The 24,967-nt window shown below is 45.9% G+C and overlaps 1 protein-coding gene across 1 annotated transcript in view; it reads left to right on the top strand.

The window, feature by feature from the left end:
- The window catches only part of Adam12 (ADAM metallopeptidase domain 12), a 275,101-nt gene that overhangs the window by 77,486 nt on the left and 172,648 nt on the right, over positions 1-24,967 (top strand). Inside the window, exon 3 of the mRNA XM_070011400.1 lies at positions 533-606. Coding sequence (XP_069867501.1) covers positions 533-606 — 74 coding nt within the window. The remainder of the gene's footprint in view (positions 1-532; positions 607-24,967) is intronic.

Raw genomic sequence — 24,967 nt, 5'->3', positions numbered from 1 at the left:
GGCTGTGGTGCTGGGTCCATGGAGTGGCCCGAAGTCTCCTCGAAGCACCGGGATCTGAACCCCAGGAACTAATGCTCAGATGCTCTTCCACCAGAGCCATGCCCCCACTTCCTGCTTGTGCTTCTCTCAGGCTGCTGAGTAGGATGGGGCTGGAGCAAAGACTAGGAACTCCAAGGATGGTAAGGGACTTCTCATGCAATCCATAGGACAGGTGATGGAGTAGGAGGTCCCAGGAGTGACCTCATGGTTCAGGCATGGGCAATGCCTTTTAGTAGGGTCAGAGACAGAGGAAAGCATGGATGGAGTGTACTGAGACCAAGGTGACTGGAGGATGTATGGTTAAAGGCAAAGAGCCTAAAGTTTACAGGGTCAGATGTCTCCTTTCTAGCTCCTGCCCTGGACTGCTAGACTTAGAGTCTCAGAATGGTCCCGAGAAGAAATGTATTTTTCTCTCACTCTGTGGACGCTGTCTGCAATATTGGCAAGCCAAAGCCAAATGTTTTTCAGCTGGCTCTTCTGGTTTATCTTTCAGGATCATCCAGAATCATTGAGCATTCGACTACAACTGGAAAGCAGAGAACTGATAATACACCTGGAAAGAAATGAGTAAGTCAAGTTCATTCTTGTTTTTGTTGTACCATAGGAGCAAGGTGCAGTATATGTCAACATGCAGAGAAACAGAACTGAATGCTTAGATTTGTAATCCAGATTCACATCGGATGCTGAAATTAAATCTGGAGAAATAAAGTCTTGTGTCACTCTAAAACAAAACTAAACTAAAAAGAACTTGAAAACCCAGTAGCGTTTTTGATAGTTTCCAAGTTTCTTTTTCTCAAGAAGAGAATTTAAAGCATTTTCTGTTTATTCATAATTAGTTGACTTTTGGCAATTCCTGACATAATCAGAGAGGGTAGCTTCAAATACATAGAAACTCTTTTCTCTTGGGAAACATTGAGTTTCTTTTGTCTTTCAAAGTTTGCCTCCAGTGATACAAACTTCATTTTTACCTTTGTATTTAGAAGTTTAATCCCTTTCTGAAAGAATATATAAATTTATAGAAAATGAGGTTACATTTTTTTTCTCAAATGTGTGGATATTATTGCGTAGTAGAAATGGTATCCGCCTCAAGGTACAAATGAAAACATCTTCCACGAGTGCCATTCTTTATACTGGCTCTCCCAACGGTACCACTGTTCTCAGGATCCTTCATCACCAGCTGTTTAGTACTAGAGGTAACAAAGACTCCCACAAAGGAGTGGTGTTAGAGTGAATCAGTCAATACAGGTGCTGGTGGCTCATATCTGTAATTCTGGCTTCTCGGGAGATGAGGTCAGGAGGATCATAATTTGAGGCCATCCTAGGCAGAAAGTTTATGAGACCTGCCCCATTGCAACAGAAAAAAAATGCTAGGCATGGTGGCATATTGCTGTGTGATAAGTGAAAATAGGATCACCATCCATGCTAGCTTGGCCAAAACCTTATCAATAATAGTAATAATAATCAGAGCAAAAGGGGGTGGAGGCATGGATCACATGGTAGAGTAGTTGCCTGCCAAACACAAAATCCTGAGTTCAAACCCCATTTTCATACAGAAAAGAATAAAGATGTAGTTTTCCTCTTTAAGTAGTATGGCTCTCTTCGTCACACACTGGTGAAAAGCTGAATTTTGCTGAATTGACAGCATAGCAGGAAAGTCTTCTCGGAAAGTGGCCTCCCAGGCATATGGTCACAAAACCAGAGTCTCCATAGAAAGAAGTGGGATCACTTCTTGGCATCAAGGTGTGATTTGAGGCTACAAAGCAAGTCAAACCGAAGAGGCAGTTGACAGCCATTGCTGACATTCCGGATGGAATATCACAGTGTATTTTAAATCAATGTGTGTAATATTCCGTGGCCTTCTGCTGGTGATCTGCAACCTGCCTCTTCATATTTCTTCTTATAGCCATACCCTTTCCCATAAAATGGATCAAAAGCTTTGTAAACAGCAAATAAGCGATGTGCTTTAGCTTTGACAGGATAATATTTGCATAGAGATTTGGCCACATGTGTTGAATAATTTGAAATCCAAACAGAAAATGGTGTATTGCTTTTGACATGCCTCTCTTAGGAAAGCACGTATTTTTATGGTCTTTCTCTACTTCTTTCATATAAGAATATTATGGGACATTGGTGTTTTTGTACATTGCTGTTGGTTTTGAAAGTAGCTCAGTGGAGGGACTAGGTAGGTGTTCTCTGAAAGAACAAAAGGAGGACTTCCAGCCATGCTACTTGTCTGTTGTTAGGATTGGGTCACAAGTTTTAGTCTGGCAAGTACTTCCACTGTTTGGCTTTTAGGTGAAGTGCTGCCCAGAGCTGGGAAGGCAGGTCCTAAGCTCCACAGATAGTGTTATGACCAGAGAGCAGACATAGACTTAATAAAATCCTTATTTCTTTTTTACTGTAATGTGAATACATGCCCCAGCCAAAAATTAAATACTACAGGGGAGAGAGGAGCAAAAAAAAAAATAAAGTGTTATCCTGGCTAGTATCGCTGATTGTTTTGTGGTAAACCAGGCTGTAGTTGTTGGTCTTTTGAGTGGATGTTGCAGTCAGGCCCTGAGCAGTCTCCTCTCCTAGTCCCTCACCTCCACGTTGAGTGGGCTTGTCTTTCTGTAGGGACATGACTACTTGGAGCCCCGCTGGCTCTCCTGAGAGCATACAGCAGCTTCAATATCTGTCACGGTCCCCCTGCAGGTGAGTTACCTTCTACTGCTGCAGAGTTTAATGCATGCTGTGGACTGAACAATGACTAATTTTTTGGGGGGGTGTGGTCGTGGGGCCTGAACTCTGGGCCTGGGCGCTGTCCCTCAGCTCTTCAGCTCAAGGCTAACGCTCTACCACTTGAGCCACAGAACCACTTCCGGCTTTTTTCTTTTTGCTTATGTGGTGCTGAGGAATAGAACCCAGGGCCTCAGGCATGCAAGGCAAGCGCTCTACCACTGAGCCAACTTCCCAGCTGGACAATGACTAATTTTTTAAAAATAGCATTTTAACAGGTTCCCTTCCAATCCTGGGCCTTTTCTAAGATAATCTGAAAACTAGAAAAGTTGAAAACATATAACTATCTCTTCTCCATTTATTTCAACCTTCTCAACCTCTCTGTCAGCCTAAATTGTAAAAATAGATGCAGAGTATTGAATGTGTTCCTAAGATGTTCTGTTGCTTTATTTGACATATGCAGCTTGTACTAATTTTTTATTCCTTGCTGGGGATCACACCCAGAGCCTTGTGTGTGCTATGAAAACACTCTACCCTTCAGCTACATCCCATCTCTCCTTGTACCAAGTTTTAAGTCTCTATTCTGTTAATAGTAAGGTTTTCAAAATGAGAGTGTGCCAGTATTACTATTTAAAAAATGAAAATTTCCAAATACTTTGGTATAAGATGTTTCATTTTCATAAGTATTTGTATGAAGAGCTTTCAATCCAGCACGCCAGTATGTGAGTACAAAGCATCTAGGTCAATGTCACCCTTTTATCATTCTCTCCTATTCATCCTAAACCCATTCATCCCCTCAATTTACCTAGCATAACAACTTTTTAAAAATGATTTAATGCTGGGTGTTGGTGCTCACACCTGTAATATTAGCTACTCAGGCAGCAGAACTCTGAGGATCATGGTTCAAAGCCAGCCTGGACAGGGAAATCTATGAGACTCGTAACTCCAATAAACTACTCAAAAAAGCTGGAAGTGGCTTAAGTGGTAGAGTGCTCACCTTGAGCAAATGAAGCTCAGGGACAGTACCCAGGCCCAGAGTTCAAGCCCCAGGAGTGGCAAAAAAAATCATGTCTATTATGAATAGTGATATCTTGGAGATAATGAAATTTCTATAATTATATAAGTACAGTAAAATGTTTATCTACTATCAGAATAATAATATACTAATAGGAAGATGTTGGTTTAAAAACTATGGCTCTGCTGTAAGACAGAATGCTATGCAGTAATTGAAAATGACATTGTAAAACAAAACGGGTACAATCAACCTGAACATCGTATTAGAAAATAATTTACATGGTGCTCAGTTTTTATTTTACAATTAGACACATGATACATGTCTCTGCTATATGTTTGTTGTCCTAATGTTTGACAACAAAAATGGATTACTTTTCAAATTAAGAAGAAATCTTTTTATTTTGAAGGGGAAAAAATTATGGTGAAAACTTGATAATGATTGAAAAGAGAAGTCAAAGTAGTCACTATTTATAAAAGAGAAAAATACACTGGCAGGCCTTCAGAAAGCCTCCAATCACTTACAAAGACAAGAAAGTGAGTTCTTGAATACCCAGAAATCTGTTTTAATTGAAAATCTGCTTAGAAATTAAAACCCAAACAAAAGTGTCCCCGTCCCTAAAAATCACATCTGTAATCTAGAACTAATACGGAAAGAGAGTCTCCTGACCATTCCTTCTCAGAACCTGTAAACCAGTTCTTCAAGGAGCAGAGCTGAATTTTCATTCAATCTCTATTTCAGATCATCTATTTTATTTATCTTCTAGCACGCATAATTTGTGCAGAGATCTGCTGTTCACTTAAAACCTGTGTTTGTGGAGCCATAATTGAATGTTTAAAGAAGCAAAAGCTCCCCCAGAGAAGCATCTTTCACAGCCCTGCCTTCTGCCTGTGGGGCTGCAGAGATGAGCTTTATAACTTCCATACGTCCCCTGGATCCCCGTGGACACCCCAGTCATTCTTCAGACAGGTGCTCTGTGAGGCAACATCTTTGATCAAAATGCTTTATGGGACAGGCTGGCCAGCTGAGACATTCGTTTTCCCAGTTTAGGATAATTAAAAGTGAGGGCAGTAGATCACAGTGCCCATATCCCTCAACCCAGTGAGCATTGTGCGTGTAAGCCCCATTCCCAGCACTGATCGAAGGCGGTTGCCAGGGGAAACACACAGCCCACTGAGTTTCTATTTGGGGTATCTCTGGCCTCGAATAGCTTCGGCAGTGACTCTCTGTCTGGAACAATTCCAGACATTACTTAAGGGACAGCGTCAATTACTATTCACTTTAAATCAACAGCAACACATTTAAAATTGCCAAACATTAGGCATAAATATCTGAGAAGGTGTTGGTTTTAGATCATCTCTCAGTCTGTGCAGAATGGAGAAACACAGCTGGGCACATTGTGCCGGGTAGCTTAGGAGCTGGATAAATGACTGTCCCGAGGATGATATTAATCTGTTGTTCGTAGTGACCTGGTAGTCAGCTGGCTGGAGATTGCTGCTGGTGGCCTTGGGGCTGTGTTCAGGCCTTGTCCTGGCATGTGGCTTTGTCAACCATCACTATGAGGATATAAAGAGCTGCCCTGATCTCCTCTCCTGGCCATGCAAACGATGGATTAGAGACATTCGGGCACTTTCCACCAATGAGCCAAAACTAACAAGATGAGATTTAATAGGCATACATGGAAAGTCTTACGCTGTGCTTAAAAACAATTTTTTTAAAAAAGTGTTGTGAATTCAGAAGACAAGGAGCTAGTATGTGTTTGTGAATGGGACCCACAAACTGGACAGGGGCCCTAGAGGCCACATGGCTGCTAAGAAAGTGACTGGCACCGGAGTGTGGCACTTGGTGATGACCCTGGCCAGGCCACAATTAAACCCAGTAACTTGTGCAGCACCATTGTTGGACATGCCCTCCCTCTCCCACCAAACAGGACTGTCCTTCAAGCTAAGGCAGGGTCCACCCAGCCACTTCCCTCAGCGAGCCCCCATCCTGGGACCAGTGTCAGAAATGGGACATTCTGGAGTGAGTAGAACAGGAGTCACTGGGAAGCTGGCCGAGTGTCTCGCGGGTGTGGATGACTTCCAGGAGAGGAACTGTGAGACTCAGCAGTGCTTTACCAGCACCATCCCTGGGGTTCCTGCTCTGCCGAATGGAATTCAGTTCTATGAAGAACATGTGCATTAAGACTAGACATCATGTTACGTTTGATGTTCACAGTTTACCCAGCATTAGTCACAGGTGACTATTTAAAATTAATGTAAAAAAAAATGAAAGCTGCTGGGCGCTGGTGGCTCATGACTGTAATCCTAGCTACTCAGGAGGCTGAGATCTGAGGATTGCGGTTTAAAGCCAGCCCAGGCAGGAACGTCTGTGAGACTCTTGTCTCCAATGAACCACCAGAAAACTAGAAATGGCACTGGGGCTCAAGTGGTAGAGCACTGACCTTGATTTGAAGAGCTCAGGGACGGTGCCTAGACCCAGAGTTCAATTCGCACAACTAACAGAAAGAAGGAAGGAAGGAAGGAAGGAAGGAAAGAAGGAAGGAAGGAAAGAAGGAAAGAAGGAAGGAAGGAGGGAGGGAGGGAGAGAGAGAAGGGGGAAGGAGGGAGGGAGGGAGGGAAGGAGGAAAGGAAGCAAGCAAGCAAGCAAGTAAGCAAGCAAGCTTCATTCCCTTGGTCATTCTACCTTAGTCTATGTGCTTGGGAGGCCCACAGACGGAAATCCCATCATAGAACATCTGCTGGACAGTGGTGGGATTGGCAAGGAAATGTCCTCACATCACATCCTCCTAGTTTGGGGTTCCCATTAGCCAATGCGCACTGCTCAAGGAAATGAACTTTCTACAGGAAATGGCCTTCTTCCCTCAACATTCAGCCTACACTGTGTGTTGTCAGAACTCCATGGGATACTGAGCCCTCCTCTGTGTGTTTGAGAGTCAGGATGCCCCAGGGCTCCCTTCTGCACTGGGATGAGTGGGTGGAGCACAGGTGGGCTGCAGCGCCTCCTTTGATTAAGCAGGCCACAGGAAGATGGCAGGCAAGGTGGGGAGGGAGGTCACGTCTAATCAAAGCTCTTTGTCCATAGATGGATCTCTAGCAGTAGCAATGGCCACAGACCATGGCCTAATAGCACTGTTTGCTGCCCAGGCTGGACTCTCAGACTGCACAGCACTGCCATCTTCATTCTGTCCACAGGCTCATATCTGTCCATCAGTACAGCCTCTGCACCCAGCAGGAGCTGAACACATCCTGTCCAGTGGCAGCACACTGTCCTACAGTCCACCACTCCACAGCCCCATGCTTCAGTTTATAGCCTCTCTAGACAGAAGGGTCATCTGGCTGAGGCTGACCACACAAGGTCATGCACACACACCAGGCTTAAGGTGACATGCAGGGTCACCTCAGGTTACACATGCATAGGGGACTCGAGGTTCCACGGATGTGCTGAACCTGTGAAACTCTACCCTCGGAGGCATGGGCCCAAGCCCTCCGAGGCTACAGTGGGAAAAGCCCGACATGCTTCATTCATGCTAGGGCCCGAGAAAGTTCTCTGAGTGTGATGGTGGGCCACGCAATTGACTAAAGCTACATGGACTCGCGTTCACATTAGACCAAGCGCCTTCAGATTCCGGCTGTAGCATTTCAGGTCTTTTTAATTGTGACCAACTTTGTTTCCTGAATATGTAGAGAACCATCTGGAACATCTCCTCACCTTTCACTGTCTGGAACTGTGGACATGGGGAAAGGTCAGAGCACCACTTTTTGAGGGTTGTGTGTAACTTGAAGGTACCTGAATGGGTTAAGATGAACCTTTTCAAAGCAGTGTCCTCTTGTTCCAGGCTGAGATTGTGTCTCTTGGTGGACTCCACTTTGGGAAGAATCTGGGAGGGGCGCTGACTAGGAATGTGAATCTCCATACCTGCCTTCCTTCTTCACAGACCTACACCTGTCAGACCATGGGTTTATGGTTTTCTGGTCAAAGTCCCAGTGGGTCTGGATCTCTCTGCACACTCCCGGCAGCGCGCAAGAAGGCCACGCTTCCCCTTGCCAGTATCTCTGGCTGTGGAAGCGCGCCAGTGTTGCCTGGTTGTCACCGCGCTGTCCCCACCCCTCAGAGTGGCCAGGTTATGCCCAGGGGCTGCTTGGGCTGATGTGCGTGTGTGCACAGTCTCTTCTTGACTATTTCTAGTTATTGTGTTCTCAGTGGAAAGACCGTGTGACACCTCTGTTTGTATGTCACACTGAGATTCTTCATCACTTATGGCAGCGAAACAAGCCCTCAGAAAACTTGAACAATTTAAGTTTATAAACAGATTAGACTAGATACTTGCAGTACACCGACACGGGAACCTAAAAGTCTAGGTTATTATCTTCAGAAATGTTTACTTCAACCTCATTATCCCTGTGAAACTGAACCCTGGGCTATCATTGGCCAGGCTTTATAATGTGCTTGGACAGACTTCAACTTGGCAACAGAGAGTTCTGTTTCCTGGATTTCTCCTCATTTCTTTCCTATTTATCCTGAGCATTCATACTTAATTAGTAGTGATAAGGAGCTATGACAATGAAAATCACCAAAAGCTCACTTGTTATGCACAAATTATACAAGTCTTCTTTTGTTTCTCATAATAAATAAGGTCTTCATTATAAAGTTAACCATTTATGACTTAAACAGATATCCATATACCAGCATTCATAGCAACATTATTTATAATGGCCCCAACATGGAAACAATCCAGATGTCCATCAACAGATGAGTACATTTTTTAATGTGACTATGCATTCAGTGAAATATTATTTGACTTTAAAAAAGAATGAGGATCTAGCACATGGTGCATCACGGGAGATGTTAAAGACATTATGCTGAGTGCTGAAAGACACGCGTGGTGTGATTCCACTTACAGATGGCACCTAGGAGAGACAAATTCACAGAGACGGAAAGTAGAATGGGGGCTTCCAGGGATGTGGCGAGGGAGAAGAGTGAGTTATCATTTCATTAGAATTTCTATTTGGGAGGAGGAAGTAAAAGTTCTGGAAGCAAACAAGATGATGGGTGTACAATACTGTGGCGTGTCTGGGAACTGAGAACAAATGAATTAAACTGTATGTTTTATGTTCTATCTATCTTAAGGCATATTTTTATTATGGGGGGGGGGAAGAAAGGTCTAGTCCTTGTCCTCATGCACATATGTAATGTAGAGTGGATGGCAGACAGTGTATTCAGTATGTTCCTTTTCAGCTCTAGGAAAAATCAAGCATTCTGTTCAGTGAAGCCACTCTTCCAGCCAATGAGTAAGGGTATACCTGTGACGTGGCTTACTCATCTGGTATCTTCTAGAGCTGCTTCTAGATCTCTGCTGTCAAAGAGGTCTGGCAGTGCTGGCTTCGGGTTCTGGGACATCAGGTCCTCCATTCTACATGGAGAGCATAATGCCTTCCGATTGCTGGAGAGCTAAAGGACGTGGGCCTCCGAGGGCTTGGCACCGTGGTTCTTCTTTTACCATCCTCATTTCTTGGACTCTTCTCACTCTTGAGTCTCATCCAAGCCTCCCTTTCAGATCCTCATGACTTCCACCATTCCCAGGCCCTGGCCTGGTTCCCTATCTCCTCCTCCTCCCTGTCCTGTTAATCCAGGTCAATCCAGTGTCTCACCTGCCCTTTCCAAACTTACTGCTCTTGTCAGCTGAAAGTGGAAACCCCCACTCTCTGTGCTATGTGAGCATCGTCGTGAGAGAGCTGCTAGTTAGCTGTGGGCTGTGTGTTGATGGGCCAGGAGGGGCAGGGGCTCTTGTTTGGCTAGCCAGGGGACCGGTTAGGCAGAGTGGATGTGAAATTAACTCCCCCAACTGTGGGCGCCTACACATCCCATCATTGTATCAAGAAATGCTTACATGTCCCTCATGAAGCATAGTTTTTATTGTACCTCAAATTAACAGCAATTCCTTCATATTGTGAAAAATCCAGCCAGCATTAGTATTTCCCTGATATTCTTGTATCTCTGTCTCTCTAGCTCTGTCTTTTTCTCTGTCAGTTACATTGCTTAAATCAGGAGATAAATATTTGCTTATTTGCATTGTTTTCACTCTCAGACATAATAATGGATTCTCTTTTCTTTTTTTTTCTCTTGTGCCTAGCCTGAGGCTTGAACTCAAAGCCTGAGTGCTGTTCCTGAGCTTTTCTGCTCAAGGCTCACATTCTACCTCTTGAGGCACAGTTCTATTTTTGACTTTTTTTGAATTTAATTGGAGGTAAGACTCTCACAGACTTTCCTGCCCAGTCTGGCTTTGAACCAAGGTCCTTAGCTCTCAGTCTTCTGAATAGCCAGGGTTAGGTGTGAGCCATAGGTGCCCAGCTCTGTCTCCTTCTTTTAATTCTTGGAAGTGAAATGTTAGAGTCTGCGCCAATGAGACCAAATTGTTTGCAAATGAAGCCAGATTATTCATAGAGTTGCATTTCCCGCAGTTGGGCTAGCTGATTTCTTCTCCTGGAGCTGCTGATCCCATTCTGCTCTTCTCTGTGATTTCTGCTACTTGGTAATCAGAGCTACTACCCCCTGAAGCCTAAAGGCCTCATTTGGGGGTGGACTCCATTGCCAATAGTGTCTTGTCCTTCTGCACAGGGTCAGTAGTTCTGTGATCTCTGATTACTCCTCTGTGAGGCTTCCGTTAGAAAGCTCTACCTGAGCCTTTACCTACCAGGTTTAACACCCATTTGTGATCAACCTTAGATCTGTGTCTTTTGAGTCCTTGGAAAGGGTGATGTCCTGTCATTCTCTCATTTATTAGCTGGTATTCATCTACAGAGGACTTTGCCTGATGTAGGATTGGCCAGCATGAAGCATGAGATAGCAAGCAAGCTCATTGCCACGGACTCCTCTAGTCATTGCTCTACCTCTGCCTGATGGGTAGTTCTATGACCTCAACACTGGGGTTATGCCCTACCAGTTAATGGTGGCTCACTCGTGACCCCTGTCGAGTGCCCTCATTTGTGACAGGGTCTCTGAGGATGTGGAACTGCAGTATCACCTTCCCCACATCACCAGCAGAGTACTGGGTCCAAGAGTGAAATGGCTCCGCAGAGGCTTTAATGATCTTGTCCTTTTAAAGGACAAAGCAAAAGTTCCCTGTACACCCTGCAGAGATACAGCTGTTGAGGGGAGGAACCCAGGGGCCCGAGGTGGAGGCCCAGCCCAGCCTGGTCCAGCCCTGCCAGCTGCTCCCAAGCAAACAAAAAAGACCAAGTAAAGACCCTGTTCCATTCAGAGGACAAAGGCAATCAGTGCCTCAGACATCAAGAAAACAAGGAGGTAACCTTCGTAGTCAGGTGCCGTGAGAGAAATAAAATGAGAGTGTTTATCTAACACTGTTGTGAAATGTTCACGTGTTTCTTCCCAGCGTGCGGGAGGGTTTCACTGTGGGATCAGGTGGGCTTTCCAAACGTGCAGAACAAGAGCCTCTTTATGTGTTTATGATTTTCTTCCTTATGGAAACCATGTGGGCAGATAGAAGATGAGACAGGACTAACCCCTCCAGCGGGAGGGTTATTTGGAGAGACGATTTATTTACACAGAATTATTTTTACAGCCCTTCTATGACCGCTCCTTCAGCTCCAACCAGGCTAGAGGATTGTGCTGGCCAGATTCATGGTTGTCTTTGAAAATAGGACAGGCTCTGGAGATCTCTTGAGTGCTGGGTTAGCAGCCGAGCATCACCCCTCTAACAGATAGTCACAGACGTGCCCTGGGGATGTGGGATGTGGGTTTCATGTGCAGACTTAACTGTTGTCAGCAAAGCCCTGATGGCACTGTGCCTTCTAGCGACAAAATTTATAGGATGTTAGCCGTTGTTTCAATAAAGACTATAACATGACATTGAAAATTTACAAGTACCAGTCCTATAAGGTAGTATGTTTAAAATGCACCTTCATGTTGAATTGCATTGATCACCTTTCCCAATTAGGTAATTAATAATTGTGACTCGATTCCACAGATCCTTCCATCATATCACAAGCCCTAGTTCCTCTCAAGGCTTTTACAAATTGGACTGTAAAATTACCTACAGAGATGCTACAGAAGTCTCCTTTTGTTTAGAAATTCAGTTATTCTAGATTACTACTTTTCTGAAAATACTTTTGCCTCTGAGCTCTATGGCCTCAGGAAGTAGGTGCTCACTTTACCAGGAAGAATGCATGAACTGGTCACCCTGGCCCAAACTGGACTTAAAGCCTGGACTTACAGCACATGCTCCACTCAAGACCAATTGAACAGTTCCCATGAGAACCAGTTTCATGAGCCTTACTCAGTAGGATTCTAGCAAGCCAGGAAACCCCGAATGAGCAGCTACTCACTCTGTCCCCTCAGTGTTGAACTCACTAGACAGCTAAGAATCCTAGGACTGGTCTCCAGACCCCAAGCAGTGGAGACTTGTACATACAGAATGAGGTGCTGAGGGGAAGAATGTGCTCCAGGCCAGCCAGGGGGTATGGGAGCCCTAGTCTAAGAGATGGGGATGGGGTAGGAAGCATCCAGGGGAGGACCAGATCCCGACATGGAGACTAACTTCTCCCCCACCCCATGAGTCCTTAGGAGAGGTGCATGGCAGAAATGCAGGTGCGGATTGAGGGAGGTGGGCCCGGGCATCACACGAGCTACCTCACAGGCTGTTGTCTGAGGAGGTCACCCCCCATTTGTGATTCTATAAATGATTCTGAAAACTCACATGATCTATTCAAGCATTCTGACCCCCAATGACCAGACTCACACACAATGCTCCCCTGATTCCAGGACTTGCTTTCAGAGGCCAGAGGGACCCAACTCCATGATCAAGAGGATGATGGGAGACTGCAGGGCACCCTCGGGCCCTAGAGTGATACCTCGGTCTTTTGCTTCTTTGTCCTCAGAAGCTGACTATAGTATATTCCTTATTTTTCTATCACTGCCCATGAGTCAACACCATTTCTTTCAGTAAAAAAAATATATTAGGAAAGGGAAAAAACTGGAAGAAAATGAGAGAAGAGGTGATTCTGTTCAAAAAGAAATGTACTCATTGCCTGACTTAAGTAACTGCAACCCCTCTGTATATCACCTTTACAATAAAAATTAAAATTACAAAAAAATTAGATGTTTGTCCCTTAAACCGTATCATGAGAGCTTAGAGACTCTTTTTCTAGAAGTAGAGCTGGGCCAATTGAGTGGATTGTCTTGGTTTACTTCTCAGAGGGTAACTTTATTCCTCATGGGCAGGGAAGGGAACCAACTGACCTCTGTGCAGATGATATTTGATAGTTCCAGGCCTTTTGTAATGGAGAACACAGATGATATTTGATAGTTCCAGGCCTTTGTAATGGAGAACAAAAGAAATCAGGACATCAAGCTTCCATCCAAGTCTCAAGTCATGGCATTGCATTTTCCCATAGTAAACTATTTTGCTATCTCAGGCCAGATCGGGTTCCTGAGAACAGTTAAATGACTAACAACAGCAAAAGAGTAGCTGTTTCCATTGCTCAGGAGAGCAGGGGATGCTTCTTCTCAGAAAACAAACTACAGAAATCTTGGAAAAGGACTTTTGGAATCATAAGGGCCCAAACTCATTTTATAAACTGTGTGTTCCACTTTATGGGGCTGGACCTGTCTTCTTAGAGCTTCTCAAAGCTTTTTGAAGGAATTCTCCTCCAATTCACATTTGCTTTGACATCTAAGAAGTTCATTCATTAGATCACCAGGCTATGAATCCACTAATGTGAGATATAACCCAGACCCTGCTGAGTCAGGTTAGGAGCTGAGCTCTGAGCCTCTGTCTGATGTCTGTCTAATGGAGACCACCAAGACTATTTTGTTGTTTTAAGAATTAAATGTAGTAATCCCTGAAAGCACTTAGCAGAGAGTCTCAGGCATAGTAAATGTCATTAAAAAAAAAACACGTTAGCTGGGCTGCTGTTAATCACTCATCCAATGTTTCTCAGTTCCTGCTCTGTGCTGTGCATGGTACAACGTGCTGGATACAGAGGAAACAGAGGAGCAGCAGGCCGTGGCCCTAAAATCTTGCAGGCTGTAGGGCGGCAAGATGCCACACATATCCTAGGAGTGCTGATGCCATGTTCATGAGTAATAGATGTGCCCCTGGAGCAGTGAGTGGAAGGAGGGAGCCTTGGTCTGCAGCCGGGGGAGGCCCATAGGTAGGAGTCCAGTGTGGTGAAGATAGGGATTCAAAGGCTTACCCAACAAGGCACATGAAGACCCAGGGGGTTGGAGCTTGTGGTGCGGAGGCACTGTCAGAGAGCTGGAGTCAAGGCTGAGTTACCTAGGACAAGGAATAGAATAGCGACAAAGACCTGGGCCCCTTTGAGCCTTTCCCCATGGGTCTCAGACCCTGCATATCCCAGCAGCCACTGAAGGTTGTTAGGCAGGACAGTGACAAGATCCAACTTGTGCTTTTAAAATGATCATCTCAGGCTGGGAAGGTGGCTTAGTGGTAGAGTGCTTGTCTAGCATGCGTGAAGCCCTGAGTTTGATACCTCAGTACCACATACACAGAAAAAGCCAGAAGTGGCTCTGTGGTCAAATGATAGAGTTCTAGCCTTGAGCAAAAGAAATTCAGTGACAGTGCCTAGGCCTTGAGTTCAAGTCCCAGGACTGGAACCAAAAAAATTTTTTTTCTCAGCATGTGACCCTGGGTTCAAAGCCTGGTACTTGCCAAAGTTACTTCAATAACTGAATTGTATATCATTCTTTTTATATATGTAGATGGTTTTCTATACTCACACTTTACCCTGCATGTGTGCTCCTCAACTGATTCTTAGTCCCTTTCCACTTCTACCTTTTGTTCTCACCAAATTAATACTATCCCTATCCTCACTAACCTTAAGCCTGTTAGGACTAAATCTAAAGCTGTTGAGCATGACTTAAACACTAGTAATAGACTGGGTACAATCATCTAATTGCTCCCTGAAGGTTTTAGTACTCAATGCAATGAATTAGACATTTGGAGAAGTAGGTTATTTCATACAACAGCCATGGAACACCCAAGAAATAAAAAGTCTATTATTGAAAAACCTGTATATCTATATAGAAGTAGATAGATAGATAGATAGATAGATAGATAGATAGATAGATAGATCTCCATGAAGTCCACAGCATCAAGACTGATATCAGAGGCCTCTTGAAAGACTGTGGCCAAAGTTCATGAAGGAAAGGAGGGAGTAGGGAATAGAGATGGAGAGGGGAATGGTTGGGTGAATACAGTGATAGTATTCAATGTATACTTGTGAACATGGAATCAGGTAACTTGATCGTATGGGTGGGATAGATAAGAGGAAGAAAATAATGCCAGGTGACATCAACCAATCAATACATTATACTTATAAACTGGCTTGTTAACTTGAAACCCCTTTGTATAACTCCTTAAAGAAGAGAAAGAAGGAGGAAGAAGAAGGGAAGAAAGGGGGAAGAAAGGAAAACAAAGGAAAAGAAAGAGGAAAGAAAGAAAGGAAGAAAGGAAGAAAGAGAGAAAGAGAAAGAAAGAAAAAGTTATTAGGATGGGTCAAACATAGAGCTGGAAGAATGTAAGGAATAATTAGAGATGCAAGTCCTGAATCCCACTTAGATGAAAGTGAAGATTATGGTCTAAAATACTGTTAGATCAGGCAAAAACACTTTAATGAGGACAAAGTTGTTCTTTTTTAAAATGTTTTGTGAGATGCGAAGATGGAGAAAGCAATCTTAATTAGCTTGTGCAACACATCCTTCTAAATATACAGCTTAATTAACAAAGTCAGTATTTCCAAATGATGTGTATATTTCTCTATAAATCCAATACAAATACAGAGATATTGCTATGGCCTAGTCTCATCTTCCCGTGTGAGTGCCCTCACATCTGGAAAGTACAGAAGATGCCATGCTTTCTAGCAGCCCCTAAGCGGAGTTCTCAGAAGGACTTTGTCAGGAAATCCATGACCTCTGGTTGAAAGCTCACCTAGACCCATTTCTTCTGTGAGTCCATGGCAGGATGGACACCTTTTTAATATTAACCTCTGCATTTATGTCTTTATCTTTATCTTTGTTCTTACCTCCATAAAAGCAAGACCATTATATTTCCTTGCCCATCTTCACAGTTGATAGATGAACGTTATTTCATGAAGCGACTACGGTATTTTATATGCAATGTAATTCTTACACGATTGTAACGACAAGTCATATTTTCCCATTTCTCTTTTATTGTTATGGATTGAGTTTTATTTAAAGGGTCAATAAAGTGTGTGTGTGCACCTGTGTTAATACAGCCTAGCAATGCATATACCTGAGAAAGTTGGGAATAATAGATTCTCACGTGCTTGAGAAGTTCTGAAGTTGTAGTTCCAGAATCGGCTCATCTTCTCTCAGCAGTGAAGAGACCATCTCATGTGCCTGATAGCACAGCTGCAGATGACCTTGGAGACTAAGCCTCCCTACTGAAGGATTTGGTCAGAAGCTGAAGTGGTCAGAAGGAGCTCTTCTGGGGGGTGTCTGATGTCACAGTAGCTTTAAGTTGGGTCTTTTTTGGATGTCATTCTTTCCTGGTCCTGCCTTTGGAAAGTGACTTGGTACATCATTGTGTTCTTCAGAGCAGAGTTAGAAGGAGGTAGGGAGCAGGTAAGGTTTGCAGGAGAAGAATGGGATCAGTGCCTTGGGCATGGACCAGGAGGAGATAAGCCACAAATACACACCAGATCTTTCATGATCATTTTTATTGTTATCATCCATAGTCATAGAATGGAACTTGTTAGAAAGTGAGTATTAGAAGACTAGCCTTTGCAATGTTGCTGAAAGAAGTTTCTAAATAAATCTATTTCCCCATCCCCTCTACCTTTTACCTAACCTCATCTCTATCGTTCTGAGACCCTCCAGAGTGACTTACAGATTTTTCCTCCCTTCACTTCACTTTTTCGCTGATAAAAGTGTCTGCTTCATTAACCCAGACATTGTCCATGTCAGCTCCCAGGCTTGCAGCTGTTCAACATGGAGGTGGGCAGTAGGGAGGGGCCTACTGACTTGTGTGCTCATTCTCCACAGTTACCAGTGCAGGTCCGGCCCATGGCCTTCCCCAGGACAGAGCGGGGCCCACCTGGAACACAGGCACAGGTCTGGCCCCAGCTACATCCGGGGAAGAGCTGGACACATGGATGTGTGGAGTGATGGATGCTGGAAGGCAGGGACCACAGTAACCGCTGTGTCCCCATTCCCTTTATAAATGGAGACCTGGAGGTCAAGGGGCCAATCGCCAAAGTTCACACAATGGATGGAAATCAAGCCAAGGGCTGCGGATTATCAACACAGAGTTGCTATCACAAATGCAGTAAAACTGATTCTCTGCCCATTCAGAGCAGAACAACTCTGCTTTTGTGCTTGTCTAGTCGTTCATGAAATAAGCACTCATTCATATGCTGTGCTAGCCAGCCCTGCCTTCACCTGCTAGTTTCTCTGAGCAACAGTCCCCTGGAAAACTTCGGGGGGAAAAAAACAAGTCCATAGGTAGAGAGGCCATGATTTACCTTTCTTTGGACCTCCATATTTCCCTGGAGCCCCCCAGTGCCTTCAGCTGATCTGAAGAAGTGGTGGGCAGGTGACATAAGCTGCAAAGGAGCAATGTGGCGTTAGGGGAGAGGGGGCTGCTCTGCCTGGGTGGGCGGGTGTGCCAGAGGGGGGCGAGGGGCACCTACCTCGTCCCCATGCTCAGGAGGCCCTCCTCAGGAGGCCCTCAGCAGCTCACACTAACCGCCACACTTGGCTCCGGGTAGCAGAGGGGGAAGCGGCAGCCTGGATGTTGTTTGCCTCGGTGCAGGTTCTCTCTCGGGCCAGCTTTGGTCTGGCTGATCACCTTTGTCATCTTGTCTTCACATTGTTGCTTGGTTGTCTTGGAGACAGTGTCATGGAGCCAGGTGCTGAGTTGGAGATTCAGAGAAAAAGAAAACAAAGCCTCTGGTGTTGTGGGTCTTACTTGAGTGAGAGAAAGTCATGGTTTGCTCTTTCTTAAGACAAAGTCAAGGAGCACATTTCGCCTTCTTTCCTGCTGGCATTCAAGAGTAAGTCTTCCTGGAAGCCTTTGCGCCCTGTTTTTGTTAAGCCCCATGGCCATGGCTGCCTCATTGACACTTGAAAGAGCCTCGTTGGTTCTGCGAGGCCCTCCCTGCATGAAGGACCAGTGTGGAGGGTGACTGACATCTGGGGTCAGGAAGGGCGCGAGGACCGGAAGCCAGTGTGATCGGGATTCAGGACACATTCTGAGGTGGTTGTCATCCTTTGACTATTTCTTGATAAAAAGGATCGATTCAGCTGGGCACTGGTAGCTCAGGACTATAATCCTAGCTACTCAGGAGGCTGAGATCTTAGGACTGTGGTTCAAAGCCAGCCTGGGCAGGAAAGTCTGTGAGACCCTCATCTCTGATAAAAACTATTGGCTCAAGTGGTAGAACACTAGCCTTGAGCAAAAAGAAGCTCAGGGACCCAGGACTAGCATGTGCACACACACGTGCGCATGCACACGCGCGCGCGCGCACACACACACACACACACACACACAGAGCATCAATTCCTTACTTCCAGTTAATTCAGAGCCACCTTCCATTCCATTCACTAGCTGTTGTCAGGAGTAGCAAAAGCAAGAGCAAAGAAGACACATGTCCCCAGCCTGATGGTGCCGAGTGTCACCATCCCAGGGAGGCTATGCCGAGGGGTCCCTGGTTTTGATCCAAGGCAGGAAAAGTTGGCACAGGAGCTCAGGAAGAGAATGCCTAATGCTGGCCAGGGGACCCTCGCTTCAGGTGCAGAGAGCTGTGCGCAGAGTATGGCTTTCCGTCCCTGTGCCGGGACCACGGAGACTGTGACTAGAGCCAGGGGTGCTGGAATGTAGGTCTCCCTGCCTGTGGGTGCATAATGTCAGGGAGCACGGAGGTGCATGATGTCAGGGAGCACAGAGGTGCATGATGTCTGGGAACACGGAGGTGCATGATGTCAGGGATCACGGAGGTGCATGATGTCAGGGAGCACGGAGGTGCATGATGTCAGGGAGCACAGCAGTGCATGATGTCAGGGAGCACAGCAGTGCATGATGTCAGGAAGCATGGAGGTGCATGATGTCAGGGAGCACAGCAGTGCATGATGTCAGGGAGCACGGAGGTGCATGATGTCAGGGAGCACGGAGGGGCATGATGTCAGGGAGCACAGCAGTGCATGATGTCAGGGAGCACGGAGGGGCATGATGTCAGGGAGCACAGCAGTGCATGATGTCAGGGAGCACAGCAGTGCATGATGTCAGGGAGCACGGAGGTGCATGATGTCAGGGAGCACAGCAGTGCATGATGTCAGGGAGCACAGCAGTGCATGATGTCAGGGAGCACAGCAGTGCATGATGTCAGGGAGCATAGCAGTGCATGATGTCAGGAAGCACGGAGGTGCATGATGTCAGGGAGCACGGAGGTGCATGATGTCAGGGAGCACGGAGAGGCATGATGTCAGGGAGCACAGCAGTGCATGATGTCAGGGAGCACAGCAGTGCATGATGTCAGGGAGCACGGAGGTGCATGATGTCAGGGAGCACAGCAGTGCATGATGTCAGGGAGCACGGAGGGGCATGATGTCAGGGAGCACGGAGGGGCATGATGTCAGGGAGCACAGCAGGGCATGATGTCAGGGAGCACAGAGGGGCATGTTGTCAGGGAGCACAGAGGGCATCTCATTCCAGTTTTCACCCCATTGGCTCATAGGGTTGAATCAATGTCTGAACATGTGGAGAAGTCTCTGTGAAAAGGGAGGGTGCTCCCTGGATAGGGCAGCTGTGGAGCAGCTGGGAGGAGGCCTGGGGATGACTGCAGAGCCTCTGGTTACCTTCAGTCCCAGGAGGACAGCAGCTGTGGTGGGCATGTTCCTGAAATCCCAGGGGAGGATGGGCTTTGGCCCTGCAGGAAAGCGAGAGGCGCTCCCAGTGGGTGCTGAGTGGAGGTGGATGCTGCCTAGCAAACCTGCCATGCTCAGGGTAAGGAGAGGGCAGGAGGCAAGAAGAGCACCCCTTGGGGACAGGCCGGAGTGCCCATCTGGAGGACAGTGCATTGGCTAGGCCAGTCGCTATGTGGACAGCAGTTTAGGTCTGGAGCCAGTGCTCATGGAGACATGACATGGACGGAGCACATGCTGGTGCTTAATTGTTACCCACAATATGTTTTTCCCTTCTGTTAACCCCGTGAGGTCCTTGCTGCTGTGGACCTTGTTTCATGAACAAGGAAGCAGAGGCGGCATATTATCCAACGATTCCCACTAGGCCTGCCTGCAGAGGCCCCCCAGCAGGCTGCCTGCAGAGGCCAGGCTGCTGGCCGGTCCTCAAGGCTGAAGCCTCCAACAAGGAGGCACAGGCTGGGAGCTGGGCAGTGCTGTTCACGAGCCTGGGGAGGCGCCGTGGGCAGGGAGACAGTGCTCCTGGGAGAACAACAGAATGGTTTGCAGGAGCACAGCCTGAGCTCAGCAGGTGGGAAGAGCTGGGACTCCACCTCCCTGGGACTCAGCCCTCCTACATCCTGCTGGACCCCGTCTGGGGAGAGAAGATAAATGGGGGAAGCTTAGGACATGCCCCGGTTGTACATGGCTTCTGTCACCGAGCCATATCTTATCACTGTGTATCCTAGCCCTCCCTTCTTCTCCCACTGCCCTGGACCTGAGGGGCTCCCAGAGCAGGAGTGGGGGGGCCTGTGAGGAGATTCCTTGCTCCCCCCCTCCCCGTCCCTAAGGATATTGTCGTGCCAAGCGAGTGCGAGAGCTTGCAGAGAACCTGGAGCTTTCTCTTGGGGTGGGCGTTCCCCCATCGCATCCCCACTCCTCGCCATACAAGAAGCAGATGTGTGATTCTCATGTTCCCCGGGGCTCACTCAGCGACAGGGCCATTAGCTGGTTTTCTTAACACCAAGGGACGGCTGGTTAGTGGTTATTCCTGCATGGCTGAGCTCACTCGGTAGAGCAGCTCCCCCCCTGGAGAACAAGAAAATGATAAGCTAGCATAAATCATGCTGCAAGGAACGCGTCCCCTTCATGAGTCATGAGGACAGATGACACTTTGGCGAGCAGATGAAAAACCTTTGATGAAGACCAGTTGTAAAAGCACAAGCTAATGCTGAAGAAATGCCGAGTGGTGACTCAAGGCAGAATCTATGCATTTCTCTCTCTCTCTCTCTCTCTCTCTCTCTCTCTCTCTCTCTCTCTCTCTCTCTCTCTCTCTCTCTCTCTCTCTCTCTCTCTCTCTATCTCTCTCTCTCTGTCTTTTTAAAAAAGGTTTTGTAGTAAATGTCAGAAGTTGGCAAACATTTCCCGGGCTGGGCCTGGGGAATGGTTTGGGGAGGGGTGAGTGTGGAAGGATTTCTTTTTCATCAGACAATGTGAAAGGTAGCTCTGCATGATAATTTGGGAATGACATAGGAAATATGACCCAGAGTTCTTAACAGGGCCATCCTGCCACATGGTGATGGACAGGACATTCAAGTCTGGCAAGAGGAAGAGGCTTGCAAGTTTGCAGAAGCCTCTTAGATAGTTCAAGCATGGATATAAGTTACACTGCAGGAACTCCAAATGCAAGTTCAAATTCATGGCTTGACTTTTCTTTTGAGTCTGTCTACTGTTTTACTCATGCATGCAACACGCAGATCCACTGTCTGGACTGGGGCTTTATTACCCAGCGATGTCCCAAGAACAGCCATGCTTTGTGGTGAGTATCTGCATCAGTGATTCTCACAGCAGCAGGCTTCAGGATGGGCAGGGACCAGGTCCCACGGGAGTGGTGGACACTGGACAGTCCACTCAGTTCTGATAAGGACCACCCTCATGTCTTGTCCAGATTATAGTCCAAAGAAAACAACTGATAGGCTCATCGTGTTATAACTTCATCTGTTGGCCAGAGAACAAACCACCTTGACTCTGGCCAGAGCTCCAGGAAGCAAGAACGTTACATAATCGGTGAACATCATGGTGTAAAGTGCTTACTTAGCAACATGGTGAGCTTACCATAGGAGCTGAAAAATCAACAGTTGTGCATTAGCAGCTATAAATTAGAATGTTTGGTAGCAGATAAATAATACAAACAATTGTGTATGGAAAGCTAATGATGCGTACATACAAATCATTGTAATTAAATGGGAGACTTGAATGAGATGATTGGATTGGATCTGGGTCAATATTCTTGTTGTGCTGTTGTATCAGAAAGTGTTTGCACTTGGGGGAAACTGGACAGAGGATACAGATTTCCTCTGAATCATTTTGTGACAACTACATAGGAAACTACAATTGTCTCGATCCAAATTTGATCCCAAGAGGCCTGTGTTGACTTCAAAACCTAGTATAGTTTCTGCCTCATTGGACATCAGCACTGTAATTCCCTAAGCCACAAAAAAAGCCACTTAATAGTAAGAGTCTTAATGGATGAAAAACTCTTTAAATACTTGAGGAAAGACTTAAGGCTTACGTAAAAGAACAAAGCCAGATTAGAATATTGCCTTCATAAAAATACTGATTATTGAACATTTGATTAACTTGACCTACAGACACACACACACACACACACACACACACACACACACAAACACACACATACACACACACACACACACACACACTCCCAGTGAACACGAGAATATGTGAATAAAATGTCCGCCTGCTTTGTCCCTGGTGGTTTATTTTACGGAGAGCTGTTTGTCCTCACTTTTATCTCTCAAGTGTCAGTTTCCTCGAGGGAAGGTGGCCCCCGGGAGCCTCAGCTCCCAGGAGATGCTAACGAGACATCTTCCGTCCTTGTCCGTGCCTCTGTGTTTATGCGTTCAGGGATTACTCTGAGGAAAAGCAGGCTCAAGAGATCTTGACAGCCCTCTGCCCAGCATGCCAGAGCCCTGCCCTGGTGGAAGGCTGACTCAGCCACGCACCAGCTTTTCTTTCACTCATTCTTCCTTTTCTAGTACTAATACTTCATTGTTGGTTGCTGACCACTGTGAATATCAAACTCCGCTTTTGTGCTATACACGACGTAGGACCCAGTAATGACCCAGTCAAGACCGCGGTGGATGTGTCTGTTTTGGGTACTAGCAAAGTGGTCAGGGATTCAGAGGAAAAAGCAAACTCAATCATGAATGTTCAATGGTAGGTAGCATTCCTGCAGTTAAAATCCCATTGAAGTTAAGGGTTCCAGGCTGGCTTTCAAAGGCACTTCTACAAACTTGCCCCTCCAGACTCAAAGGCATGCTAGCTTCACCATTCACCGCCATCGTCAGGCTTCCGGTCAGATAATTCTCTTTCAGGCCCAAAGTCATGGAGACAGAGTGCTTGTATTCGGCCCTTTTTTCCAGGGAATGTGGCTAGATTTCAGGAGGAAGAATTACTTGCATAGTAGAAAATGTCTTCTCGTGCTAATTGGAAGAAGAGGCTGGGAACATTTTAGCCTAGCAAAGGAAAGAGTTGTGAGAAACCCAAGCTCGTGACACTTGATTTCTTTGTGACTCCCTTTCCTCCAGCTGCAACATAGGAATTGTGTTATACTCCACAGGTGGTTCTAGAAATAAAATAGACAACCACTTAGACACCTGGGTGGTAACTGCTAAGTGTCTTTACATGTTGGCAAGCCTGTCAGAGGGCAGAGATTCTTCTGATTGGCTACAGGAGATAGAAAGGGACCAATAAGATGGAAGAGGTAGTATGTGTGTGTGTGGTGGGGGAAATGAGGGAAGGATGAGGGATCACAGAACTGTGTACATGAGTTTAGCTGCTTCAGGAAGGGTAAGGCATGCCTCAATCATGGAGGACCCTTGGAGAAATAGCCCATGACTCAGTGGCACACACATGCCCTGGTGAAGAGTCAGAGCATGGAGAGAGAACAGACTTGATGATAGTCATGTGGAGAGGGGGCTTGTTCATTTCCAAGCTCATTTGTTCAGGCCCACTTTCTAGTCAAGTACCTGGCACAGAAGTGGGCACTATCACGGAGAGATGTGAATTACAGTCATTGTGTCTTCCCCCACAACCCGGTGACACTTTCTTCCCCCCACAACCTGGTGACACTTTCTTCCCCCCACAACCCGGTGACACTTTCTTCCCCCCACAACCCGGTGACACTTTCTTCATGCAGCAGGTGAAGAGACAGAAGCCTAGAGAGAACACATGTCTATGTACATCAGCCGGGTACCTGAAGCCACGAGCACTGTTCCGGTTTTGGAGTCAAAGAAATTTGGAAGTTCAGAGAGCATGCTGCTGAGTCGTGGACTCATCGACCCAGGAAGTGGGCTCTGTTCTTATTCATGATGATTCAGAGAATGGCTAGACAGTGAGAGAGTCTAAGCTATGGCTGCAGTGTGCTGAGAGTCTTATCTGCTTGCGGCCATCAGTTGAGTTGTGAGACATGTTAGAGTCACGTGTTCATTGCTCAGGGTTGACGTTTTTACTAGTCATGAAAACTAGATAACAGCAAGGAATTCCTGGTTGGTGACTTATTGTCAGGGTTGGCGCCAGGCCCTGTCTTAAGTGATTCACTTTCTTCTTTTGGCTGTGGAAGGCCAGAGTTCTTCGTGACACAAGGCCAGAAAGCAGACACGTTTCTCAGGACTAAGAGCAGCTCTGGCAAGACCCATACATCACAGATGTCTAGTGGGTGGAGCGTCCCAAGTTTTTGGGAAAACTGAGATCAATGGGTGAATTTGGTCAGCAATTCAGGTGCTGCAAAATTTTTCTTATCATTTGGTTTGTTGACATTGCACTTGCCTGGAATTAAAGCTGTTTTGTCTAGCAAGAGGAACACGAAGAGTTAATGTTATATACTGACAATGTGTACAGTAATATTTTCAAGCTCTCTGCAGAAGCAATGACGGATGCTTCAATAAAACACTCACTGGGTCCCTGTCAACTTTCTAAAGACTGACTTAATATATTAGCAAAGTTGAGTTTGATGAGTTGAAGTTAACAGAGAAAAGGTGTTCTCACAAATCACTTTCAGATCCTTTAAAGAATAATTGGAGTTCTTCTCCAACAAGAAATGATTTTATAGAATTGCAAAACCCATTTTCATTTAAATACCAAGTGTCATTTCTTCTTTACTAGAAAAATAAAAATAAAAATGTAAATATGTACCTGTGGATGGCTGGATATTGAAAGTTTACCTTGGGTTCTCTATGACCATTTTTCTTGAGATTTAAACTGAAACCTGAGGTATTT

This window comes from Dipodomys merriami, unplaced genomic scaffold, assembly GCF_024711535.1.
Source record: "Dipodomys merriami isolate MVZ:Mamm:240054 unplaced genomic scaffold, mDipMer1.0.p SCAF_82, whole genome shotgun sequence".
Lineage (NCBI taxonomy): Eukaryota > Metazoa > Chordata > Mammalia > Rodentia > Heteromyidae > Dipodomys > Dipodomys merriami.
Note: the sequence above shows the minus strand (reverse complement) of the source record. Positions and strands in the feature narration are given on the sequence as shown.